At 45.9% G+C, this 12254-nt stretch overlaps 2 protein-coding genes across 2 annotated transcripts; both read right to left on the minus strand.

The window, feature by feature from the left end:
* Positions 1–2151: 2151 nt before the first annotated feature.
* On the minus strand, positions 2152–4125 carry LOC145958067 (uncharacterized). The gene is made up of 2 exons (XM_083074525.1): positions 3304–4125; positions 2152–3222 (listed from the first exon to the last, which is right to left on the minus strand). The coding sequence occupies exons 1-2, from the start codon at positions 4123–4125 to the stop codon at positions 2152–2154; spliced, it is 1893 nt and encodes a 630-aa protein (XP_082930651.1).
* Positions 4126–7638: 3513 nt separating this feature from the next.
* On the minus strand, positions 7639–11651 carry LOC109810529 (uncharacterized). Its single transcript, XM_083075341.1, has 2 exons — positions 8877–11651; positions 7639–8316 (listed from the first exon to the last, which is right to left on the minus strand). The coding sequence occupies exons 1-2, from the start codon at positions 11464–11466 to the stop codon at positions 7856–7858; spliced, it is 3051 nt and encodes a 1016-aa protein (XP_082931467.1). The 5' UTR covers positions 11467–11651; the 3' UTR covers positions 7639–7855.
* Between the last annotated feature and the right edge of the window lie 603 nt (positions 11652–12254).

Below are 12254 nucleotides of genomic sequence, written 5' to 3' on the forward strand. Positions count from 1 at the left end.
TTGGCAGCGGCGGCTGAGGAGCATCTCCGCAATGAGGCCATTCTGGGCGGTCGAGAGGATGAGATTGCTGCGCTGAGAGTAGAGCTCGCAGAGCTGGCAGCGGGGAAGGCGGCCGTGGAAGGACGGCTCGCCAAGGTGGAGCGCTCCGTCGTGGCGGAGCATAAGAGGGGCTTTCAGAAGGCTACTCGTCAGGCACGACTTCTTGCTCCCGGGTTCGACTTCTCTTCAATGCATGTGGAGAAGGTGGTCTGTCGTGGGAGGATTGTTTCGGAGGACGATGTTAACGACAGTTCCAGTGAAAATGCCTCCGCCTAGGCTTTCTTTGTAATTTTTGTTTCCTTTTTCTCTGGCTTGAATTGATGTACTGGATTTTGTGAACTTTGTTTGTATACATATATGTATGTTGCTCTATTTTGTTCGTTTTTGCATTCAGCTTTGGCTGTTCACGCTGTTTGAGGCACATGTTTGGTATCTGTTATATGCTTTTGTATCGGGTGATACTTCTACCTTGAGCTGGTGAAGTCGAGGTTCGAGGCCGGCCTTAGTTTTTTGCTTGGTAGGGTTTTTCATGGGAGTTCGAACTCGGCCATAAATGAATGTGTTAAGATTCGTATTCGATCTCGAATTTTGACTAAGTAATTGTTGTGAGAGTTTATGAATGACCCTAGGCTGGAGTCAAGGTCAGAGTTCGACCCTAAGTCGATCGTGCCGGGGTTCGAATTCGACCCTGGTATCGAGAGTGGGGTGTGCTTTGCCAGGGTTCAGAGTTGTCCTCAGGTTAGTGGTTTGGACTCGACCTTAAGTGAATGATTGGATTAAGGTTCGTATTCTGTGGTGAGGTTCGTATTCGACCTCAGATTTGAATTAGGCGATTTGGTTAGGTTCGAACTCGACCTTTAAGCGGGGACATCGAGGCTCATACTCGACTTTATATGCTAAAGGAGGTTCGGGCGCGACCTCGGACTTTTGTTTGAGTGAGTGTTTCTGTGAAGGTTCGATGACCTTGATTTATTAGCGTCGAGGTTCTGAGCCGATCTCAAGCCGAAGTGTAGTAAATTGGATAAGTGGTCCATGTCCGCCCTTAAGCTTAGGGTCATGTATGTTTCGTCATGGATCGAACTCGATCTCGGATATGCGGTCGGGGCTCGGCCTCTGACTGAGTTACTGAGGTTCGAACTCGACCTTGTGGGGATATCGAGGTTTGTACTTGACCTTGAATTTGCGTGTTGGGGGTTCGTATACCCCTTCGGGTTTATATACTGGCTGATGGGGGTTCATGCGATTAATTGGGTTAAGGTTCGTACTCGACCATCAACGGGAATACCGGGGTTCGTTTTCGACCTCGGATTTTTGCGAATGAATGGATTAAGGTGCGTGTTCAGCCTTTAACGAGAGTGCTGGGGTTCGTGCCCGACCTCGGGTTTGCCTTTTTAAGGTTCAAACTCGACCTTTTATCAAGGATTCCGGGATTCGTGCTCGACCTCGGGTTTGCATTTTTAAGGTTCGAACTCGACCTTTTATCGAGGGTACCGGGGTTCGTACTCGACCTCGGGTTTGCATTTTTAAGGTTCGAACTCGACCTTTTATCGAGGGTACCGGGGTTCGTGCTCGACCTAGGGTTTACATTTTTAAGGTTCGAACTCGACCTTTTATCGAGGGTACCGGGGTTCGTGCTCGACCTCGGGTTTGCATTTTTAAGGTTCGAACTCGACCTTTATCGAGGGTACCGGGGTTCGTGCTCGACCTAGGGTTTGCATTTTTAAGGTTCGAACTCGACCTTTTATCGAGGGTACCGGGGTTCGTGCTCGACCTCGGGTTTGCATTTTTAAGGTTCGAACTCGACCTTTATCGAGAGTACCGGGGTTCGTGCTCGACCTCGGGTTTGCATTTTTAAGGTTCGAACTCGACCTTTTATCAAGGATACCGGGGTTCGTGCTCGACCTCGGGTTTTACGCGCGCGATTGGATTACGGGGGTTCTATTTTCGTGTTTACAGTAATTGATGCGGTAACATTTAAGGAAATGCCATGAGTGAGCGAAAAGGAGAATATTATTAGATAATCCTGCCGTACCTCATTAAAAACCCTCTCCGTTTAGGACGGAGGCGGGAAAAGAGTGCGCGGTTTCGCTTTTACAAATGTGAAATTAGAGTTTAGGGGCATGTAGTGGGGGGACTCTTCTTGCCCTCCTTGCCGGACGCGGAGATCCTCAGGCTTTCGGCGTAGCATTGCCGAGCTGTCTTCTGGTTTGCTCTGACGGAGATAATTTTTCCGTCCTTTCCTGGGAACTTCATGGTGAGGTGCGGGGTGGACACCACCGCGTCGAGATGATTTAAAGTCGGCCTCCCTATTATGAAGTTATAGGAGGTGTTGGCCTCCACGAGGAGGTATCGGACCATGATTCTTCTGGCGTTCGGGGGTGTGCCAAAGGTTGTGAGCAGGTCCACGTATCCGCGGGTGTGGACCCGTTCACCGGCGAAGCCAACTAGGGGCTCTGTGTGCGGCCGGATGAGAGAGTGGGGGACGTCGAGCTTGAGGAAAGTTGGCCAATACAAGACGTCTGCCGAGCTCCCCTGATCGATGAGTGTCTTTTGGACTTCCCAGTTTGCGATTTCTACCCCGATGACCATGGGGTCATCCTGATTGGGGCTGATCCCTGCGTAGTCCTCATCGGAGAAAGAGATTGGTGGCGAGCTCTTGTAGGGGATCGAGGCAGTGGAATGGGCGCAGTTGATACTGTGGAGGTGTCTTTTTCGGGCTGAGCTGCTGGCACCTCCTCCGGCGAAGCCGCCTGCAATTGTGTTGATTATTCCCCGCAGGGGGGCTGGTTCGGTCTCCTGGCTTATTTCAGCCTGTACTGCGCCATTGGCGTTTTGCTGAGGTCCTGTGGGTAGGTCCCCCCGAGCTCCTGATCCGCGGCCTCTCCCGCGTCCCCGGCCTCCGGAGCCACCTCGGGAGCCTGGCTGTCGCTGAATGTAGTGGCCGAGGTGTCCTGCCTGGATGAGTTCCTCGATGCGGTCCCGGAGTGTGCGGCACTCGTCTGTGGTATGGCCATAGTTTCTGTGATACCGACAGTGTTTGGACTTGTCAGCACTGTTTGGTGTGTGGCCGGGTGGGGGGAGGTCTAGCAGGTTGATGTTACTGGCTTCCTCCAAAATGTGGACTCTTGGGGCGTTCAGAGGGGTGTAGAAGTCGTACCTCCCGGCTCTGTTTGTCCTGGCTGTCTTCTTGAATTGGCTGTCGTTGTTGACTTTAACCTTGTCTTTGTGGCCCTGTTATGATTTTGCGGGGCCCTTACCGCGAACCTGGTCGTGGAAGGTCGCGTGCTCCTCCATTTGAATGTAACCGGCGGCGCGGGCGCGCAGTTCGTCCATATCGCGAGGGGCGTCGTGACATAGGCTGTCAACGAACGATCCGGGTTTCAGTGCCATGAGCATGGCGTGTAGGGCGACTTCCGGGTTTAGATTTCGGATCCGGACTGATATGTTAGAGAAGCGCTCCATAAAGGCTCGTAGGGGCTCGTCGTCATTCTGTCTGAGGTTGGCCAAGGCGGCCGAGGTTGTGTGGTGAGGTCGGCTGGTGGCGTACTGTGCCGTGAACCGCCGCACCAAGGTGGCGAAACTGTCAATGGACCCTGCCGGCAGTTGGGTGTACCAATGGAGCGCGGGTCCTTTAAGCGAGGTCGGGAAGACCCTGCACAGTACAGCGTCACTGTTAGTGTAAAGGTTTACCTGAGTCGTGTACGCGTCGACGTGCTCTTCGGGATCCGTAGTGCCGTCGTAGCGGTCGAGGTGGAGGGGCTTCCACCCGCGGGGTAACGAAGTCTCCATGATGCCGTTCACAAAGGGATGACGGCGGAAAGACTCTTGGCCCTCGGAGACGTGAGTGGGGGCCTTGCTGGTGCCCTGCCCTGATCTGTGTGTTGATGCATGAGACCGGTGCGTGGCGGGCTGCGAATGTGGTGCCCTGGTGGTTGCTTGGGAATGGGGGGCTGAATGCGCCTCTTCCTCATGATCACCGCTGTCGTGCGGTGGCTGGCCGGGGCGATGCCGAGGGAGTTGGGTGCAGATGCGCTCGTTCTCGGCGTAGGTCTGCTTCGTTAGCGGTGCGCATCGCCGCGAGGTCATTCTCGTGCTGGGCACGCATATTCTGGAGGTCGGCGTCGTGCTGTCACCGCATCTGCTCGACTTGTTCGACCAAACGCCTCAGGGTCGCGGTATCACTGTCCATGGTAGTTGAGTTGCTCGTGTTATCTGTTGCTCGTCTAATATGGCTTCTGGTAGAAACCATGCAGGTGGCCGATGAGAGCTTGGTCTGATCGGCCCCACGGTGGGCGCCAAATGTTCTTACTGGAAATCTGCTGTAGAGTTGATCCGCCGGGTAAGATTGATGAGCCTCCTTTGCTGGGTGTATTGGTGCTCCGAGATGGGGGAGGTACCTGCAAAAGAGACTCCGATGCTAAAGTTAGGGTTTGTATGAGTATGAGTCTCGTATATATGTAATGCACATACCTTTGTGTGAGTTAGGGTTGTCTTGGGCCTGAGATAAGATATGATATGATACGATATCCTATAATATGATATGATCACGTTGTGACATAATATGGCATATTTGGAGAACGGTTTTGGCCTGGGACGAGATCTCCGGGCTCGGGCGTGGTCTGTCCGGATTCCGGGCTGACGTTGTTCAACGCATGTCCGGGATGACCCTTATAATGTCAACCCGGGCTGAGAGCCCGGGTGCGAAATGCGGTCAGTACAATACTTATTTACAAAAATGCCACCAAATTTAATTTCTACATCAGTTTTACCTAAACCGATGTAGAATTGACGACGTTAAATAATAACTTTCTAGTAGTGCAAGAAAATATTTTATCAACATCAAAATGAGACAGTAAAAAAGATATCTTTTAATTTTGACTATGGGTATATAAAAAAATAAAAATAAGAAAGATGGATAATTTATATACGATATCAACTTTTTTATGTCCAAATAATAAAACTCTATACCAATGTGAGTTAAAAAGGATTTGGAGTTAATTCTCCCTCTCCTTACATATGTGAGTTACATTCTTCTTTCAATGACTAATTGGAGCAATTAGATAAAACTACCTATGATTTTAAGTCTATATAGTAATTCTTTAAAATGTTCTTTTGACAAATCCGACGTGTCATTGATACTTAACGCTATGATTCAATCCTATATAACAATAATAGTAGAACTCTTACAACAGTATAACAAAATTGATTGTTTATTCATATAATTAAGTTCTGGTCTTGAACCAGATATTGCTTGCAAGTCTTACAAATTTTCCTTTGGCTAGCTAAGTGCTAAGTGAAAATCCATGGAAGGAATATCTTATGCATCTAAGGAAACAACAAGGACACTACATGCCAATTCACTGTTTGGATCTATTTAGTTTTTGCACAAACCTAGTGAGTGAGGTTTTTCAATCTATTGAATCTCTAAAGTTGCAAAAGACAAAAGAAAACAGTAGAAGTAGCAGATAACATCAAAATTAAAATAGGGGAGAATATAGTGGGTGATATGATATTATATGGACAACGCAATAGGTCCAAACAAACAGAAAACCTTTGTACAAAAAGTGCAACTCTCTCCACTGCTTCCCCTTCTTTTAATAGATTTTGGGTAAAGTTGTTTGTCATTTTGGAACCGAATTACCTTTGCTGTCTTTCAAGGTTTAACTTTCAATTTTATTTAATTTTTTTTACCTTGGATCTTCATTCTTTGATCGCTTTTCAGCACAAACAATTTGAATTTCAAAGCCATACTACTTTAATTTTTTGTGTGAACATATTGGATTTTTCTTGCCCCTAGTACAAGAACTTTGAATGATTTGTCACACATATATGGTGTATTCAGTGTCAAGATCTTGTGTTAAATTCAGTGTTTCAAATTTCAGTTCCTCAATCATAGATTAATAATACATGAGTGTTTTGTTTTTTTCTCCTTAGGACTCTTCGAAAACCATTGCATTCTGAGTTAATTTTGGCATCCGCTAATTTTAGTGTTCCACACAAGCATTTCATCGTTGGGCCAACTAAAATAATTATTATATAAATGCAGAAAGAAAAAGAATCTTATATTCATTTATGGTAACCAACAAACACTTTAATTCATACTACCTTCTTATCCCTTTGAATTTAAGCACCACTTTTTTGTTTCTCGTTTTAAAAGCGGTGTGATTTGATTTAAAGCACAAGTATTACGAAATAACCTTGTTTTACAAAAGGGGAATTAATATGAATGATCAAAGCTATATATAATTTAAGAAGCCGATCAATCGTACACCCCAATCCTTTTTCCATCACTTGTGGCCCAACTGTTCCACTCCATTGAATGCCATCACATCTCATCATGGTGACCGTAGCAAGCAAAATCAATCTGTCTGCATGCAATGTCGTTTTAATTTGGTTTCATTTCAGGATCAAAAGGTATATTTAAGCAAGCACCCTTGTCTTTTATTTATTTTATTTATTTATTTTTTATTATAATATATATCCTAATTCCGCAATCAACCCAACCAAAGAGATAGTGGAATTTTGTCCCGGTTTTTCCCTTTAGGAAATGGCAGGGGGCAAGTTGGACCCAATTTTTTTAATTTCACATGCATCTATGTCTCTTAGTTATGACACACCAACCAGAGATACCACAGTGCCAACGTAACGTAATTCTCTAATTCTAACCATGTCAAACCTCACCTGACCTAGGTATGGTAGATAGATTGGCCATCCCAGGAAAAGGGTTTGGCCACTTACCCAAGATGAAGGTGAATCTGCTACAACAGTTTCAACCACCACAATACAGTTTCACTTAAATCGTAACAAACCAATCTTTTCTAACGTGTGTCACGTGCATAACTTACTTGGGCTCCTTTCTGAAATGCCAAACTAGAACGTCCATGCCAGAATTCCCATTTAGGACTATCCCTGACCCTTTGAATGCAATGCAACCATACTTCAAAGCATGGTCCACACTACACAACCAGTTATAGTGGGTTAACGCCAAGTTGATGAGCCTTGAACCCATTTTGAACTTGTCATTTTCCAAGGAGGCAACTCTTGCATTTCCTTGTTCAATTACTTGAACAAACTTTAAAATATTAGAAATGTTGAATTAGTTGGACACCGAATATAAAATACCTATTTCTAGTTTGAAGTACGAAAACTTTATGATAAATTTTCTTCTCGTTCTCATTTATGTATGTATATACCACTATACAATCATGATTTTGATGGGCTATAATTATAAAGATTCCTCTCCACGTACAAATGTAATTGTGAGTTCTTTTATTCATAGATATAAGAAAGTAATTTTCCAACCTAAATCTAATGATATTTCATTTATTTATGCCATATAACGAGATTACGTCCATAAAGTTTATTGTTGTGGCTCTAAAATTTCAAAGTTCTTTCGGTGCTTCTGTCCTCTCTGGTTTTCATAGTGTTATAAACCATGTACACATTTCTTTCTTTAATAGCAAACCCGAGTGTGTCATTGCATGTCCTTTTCACTCTCCTTGATGGTACCCCCATAAAAAACAAGACTTTCTCACGATGTTTACACTGTTCCCCGGTGCAGAATCAGAACAGCAACAGGCTGTACCATAAAACAAGTGCTACATGATGAAGACAAAGACTTTATATAAGAAAATACTCCAACCAATCCTACTGTACAAATTACAAAACCATTAAAGAGATAGAAAAATTCAAACATTAACAACTTAAATAAGAAAACCCCACCCCAAGTGAAAAACTAAAGAACGCAAGTAGCTAAGCTATCACAACCCAAAGGAAACAAATGTGAAACACACACCCCATCCCCCAACTTAGAGCATCAAATGCTAAGAAGATCGGGTGGTGGCGACTGAGGAGGATGTTGATTATCTTTAGGTTCCTTAGATGCCGTGGTTGGAGACTCTAAACTGTTTGATGATGACAAAGATGTCTCCGTAATTGTCAAGTCTCCCTGTTTTGAGTTTGGTGGCTTTGGAAGCTCGGTCAGAATTTGAACAACTTCACGCATAGTTGGTCGCTCCACTGCTTGTTCCTCAACACACAGCATGGCTACATAGAAAACATGCATCACCTCGTGAAGTGGAACTGAAGGAAGTCTTGGATCAAGAACTTTTAGAACTCCTTCCTTGTTTGAGTCTGTCATTTTCCTCACCCATTGCACAATGTCCACACCATCACCAAATTCCCCAACAGGTTTCCTTCCTGTTACAAGCTCCAGAAGAACCACCCCAAAGCTGTACACGTCGCTTTTCTCATCAACTTTCAACGTGTAGGCATACTCTGCAGCCAAAATCTCAACATAAATCATTGGCCATAAACAAAAATAAAAAACAGCCACATTAATCAGACACAATTAAGAGAAAGTCACTACTGTATAGCAATACCGTATGTGATTAAACCAAAGGAAATTTAATTCGGCGTACAGGGTGCCAATTAATAACCATCTGTTTTCAACTGTGAACATGTCTAACCTACAACTACATAACTTAGCCTAATTATAGGTTGGGGGCTATGATCAAGACTTAATGGGCACAGTTAGCTACAATTTGCTTGAAGTGGTAGTAGCTAATTAAAAGCATACTAATTAGATGACAATTGATTAAAAAATAGTCAAGGTGGCAAGGCAACATAACATGTTAGCATTTAGTATTAATTAATCAGGCACACCAAACAGAAAAATCTACAGTTCACTCCTACTCGCCTAAATCAATGATGTTGAGTGAAACGAGACAAACTCCGACCGTGAAGGATTCTAGATGGAAATAAGGCTGAAATAAAGTCTATTAGTGACATTAGTTCAACACATAAATCATCAATTATGTTGAATTTCAATATCTTACCTGGAGCTATGTATCCATAGGAACCGGCAATAGCAGACATGCATTCAGATGTTCCAGAATCTTGCAGGAACTTAGCGAGCCCAAAATCAGCCACATGTGCTTCAAAATTGGAATCAAGAAGGATATTGTTGGACTTAACATCTCGATGGACAATTAGTGGTGAACAGTCATGGTGTAAGTAACAAAGGCCCTTGGCAGCCTCCACAGCAATCTTATACCTTGTGTCCCAATGCAAGTGCCCCCCTTTCTTGCCATGAAGAACCTCACCTAAACTTCCATTAGGCATGTACTCGTACACCAAGAGATTAGTCTCATGGTTTGAACAGAACCCCAAAAGCCTAACAATGTGTCTGTGACGAATCCTCCCCAGAGTCTGAATCTCCGCATTGAAACCATGATCATGGGAAGACCCTCTGCTCATGGCGGGCAACCTTTTCACAGCAACGTTGTCCCCATTCGGCATCGCCCCTTTGTAAACAATGCCGGCACCCCCTTTTCCAATTATGTTGTCCTCCTTCAAGCAATCCAAAACATCGTCAACAGTGAAGTCCAAACGCTGGAAAGCAGTTAATTTCCACGCACGTGCTTCACTGGCCTTTTTCAAAGACCGTGCTTTGATTATTGCTGCAACAGCAAATGCAATGGAGCACACAAGCAACCCAATAACTAACAATAGTTTCAAGGAAGAAGATAGAGGGCCTTTCACATGAGGCTGGCGAGGGCCATTGGCAACCCCGTCTTTACAAGGACCCAAATAAGGACCACAGAGTTCAGGGTTCCCTAAGAAAGAAGTGTAGTTAAAGTAACCGAATTGCCCGGTTCCCGGAACCAAACCAGAGAGATTGTTGTAGGAGAAATCGACAGAAGTTAAACTCTGCATAGAGGCAATGGAGGCTGGAATGGACCCAACTAGATGGTTCCTGGAAAGGTTTAAGTAATTCAAAATCCGCATGGAAGTGATCTGGTTTGGAATCTCATCAGAGAGGTCGTTGCGGCTGAGATCAACGAAAGTCAAAAGCTTGCACTGGCTGATCTCAGGGGCAATGGGGCCCGAGAATTTGTTGTGGCTAAAATCAATTTTTGAAAGCTGTTGCAGCTTGCCAATCTGGGGAGGGATTGGACCGGAGAACTTGTTGCCGTCAAGGAGAAGCTTCTGCATGCTGGTGAAGTTGCCAATGGAGGGTGGCAAGGGCCCAGAAAGCTTGTTATTGGAGAGACTAATCTGGCCCAGATTAACAGCAATGGAAGCAGCCTCGGGAAACTGGCCCGTGAGAAGATTGTCCTGAAGCTCAACCTGGGTCAGCTTCGGAAGCCCAAAGAGGCCCGTCGGAATAGAACCGTTCAGAAAATTCTCCCCCATGCGAATCCTACTCAGAGACTCACACTTGCCCAGCGAATCAGGAATAGGACCAAACAGAAAATTCCCCAGCGTTATAAGCGTCTGAAGACGGTTCCCGTTGCACATATCCGGAGGAAGAGTCCCGGTCAACTTGTTCGACGAAAGGTCAACGAGAGTAAGCTTTCCGTTTCTCCCCAAGCTCTGCGGAATGCTCCCGGTGAAGTTGTTCTCCCAAAGCTGCAACACCTCCAGCGCCGGTAACTCTCCCACAAACTCGGGAATCGCGCCGTGGAGCTTGTTCCGGAAGAGGTTCAGCAGCGTCAGATTCTTCAACTCCGCAAAACTCGCCGGAACCTCGCCGGAGAGCATGTTGTTGGAGAGGTCCAGCGACTTGAGGCTCTTGAGGTTCCCGAGTGAGGGAGTGAGGGAGCCGGAGAGCGCATTCACCTGGAGAAACAACGTGTCCAGGTTCTGGAGGTTCCCGAGCTGCGGCGGAATCTCGCCGGAGAGTCCGCAATAGGCGGCGTCGAAGCGGACGAGGCCGGAGAGGTTTCCGAGCTCCGGCGGGATGCCGCCGGAGTAGGTGTTGTAGTAGCCAATGTAGAGTTCCCGGAGCGAGGTGAGGTTGCCGAGGTGCGGCGGGATGTGGCCGGCGAGCTCGTTGCCGGAGAGGGCGAGGTATTGGATGTGGCGCCAGGAGCCGTACTCCGGGGGGATCTGGCCGGAGAAGAAGTTTCCGCCGAGGTGGAGGTGGCGGAGGAGGGGCATGGCGGCGACGGCGAGGGGGAGGGGGCCGGTCATGTTGTTGTTGTAGAGGTCGAGGACTTGGAGGTTGGCGAGAAGCGCAAGCTTGGAGGGGAAGGTGGCGTTGAAGACGTTGTTGGAGAGGTTTAGGAAGCGAAGGTTGGTGAGCGATGAGAAAGAGAGAGGGATGGGACCTGAGAACTTGTTGTCGGCGAGGGAGAGGTTGGAGAGGAAGGGCAAGTGGGAGAGGTGGTCTGAGAGGGTCCCGGCGAGGGAGAGAGACGTGAGGTTGAGAGCTATGACGTGACGGTGGGAGTCGCACGTGAGGCCGAGCCACGTGCAGTGCGGGGTGGAGGGGGTCCAGGAGGACAGGGCGCGGCTGGGGTCGTCGGTGACGGAGGAGGCTTTGAAGGCGAGGAGCGCGTTGTACTCGGAGACGCGCGCGGCATGGAGACGGAGGGTGTTACATTGGAGGAAGAGAAAGAGGAAGAGAAAGAAGAGACGCATTTTGTGTGTGGGAATGAAGAATGAAGGAGAGGTAGAGCCAAGGGCGTGTCTATTTGTGTGTTTGTTTGTGACTGCTACTGAGAACTACTGAACTACTGAACTACTGAACCACTGAGTGAGTGAGTGAGTGAGTGAGTGAGTGAGGAAGCGTCCTGGCCTTATCGTTCAAACACACACACACACAATTGTCACACGATTTAAGGGTTGTCTCTTCTAATTTGGTCCCCCCCTTACACAACTAACGTATTTTTGGTAACGATGAATGCACAAGATGGTAAATAGTTTATATTAAAAAAAAAGTTAATTATACAAGTTTAATTGCGTTTAGTTTTAAAAAAATTATACAATGTCTGATGTATTATTCATCATATCATTTTACTATATCTTAATAAATAATTGACTTAAACAGTGTGACTAGGGCGATCAAAACGGATTAGTTTAGTGTGATTGATTAAATTTACATCAACTTGACGCACCACAAATTGAACCCGAGTGAATTAGGTCGAAAGTGGGATGTATTGAGTTTTATGACCAATAATATTTTTTTTTTGACCCAATCCAATCCATTTTCAAGGTGGGTCAAGTTGGTCCATGAGTCAAAACCCACTTTGTCAGTTCTCTGTGTGACCCATTGAAAAGACTTTTCTAGAGTTTGTATGCCTCTTAGTGTGTTAGTGTATTTGGGCAATAATCATCCCATTAATAATAATTAAAAGAATGACTTAGATGATACATATCTAAATAAAAATAAATAAATAAATTTTGAATACATAAAAATTATTGAAAAA

Source organism: Cajanus cajan, chromosome 5 (assembly GCF_000230855.2).
Source record: "Cajanus cajan strain Asha chromosome 5, NIPB_CcT2T_4, whole genome shotgun sequence".
In the NCBI taxonomy this organism is placed as follows: domain Eukaryota; kingdom Viridiplantae; phylum Streptophyta; class Magnoliopsida; order Fabales; family Fabaceae; genus Cajanus; species Cajanus cajan.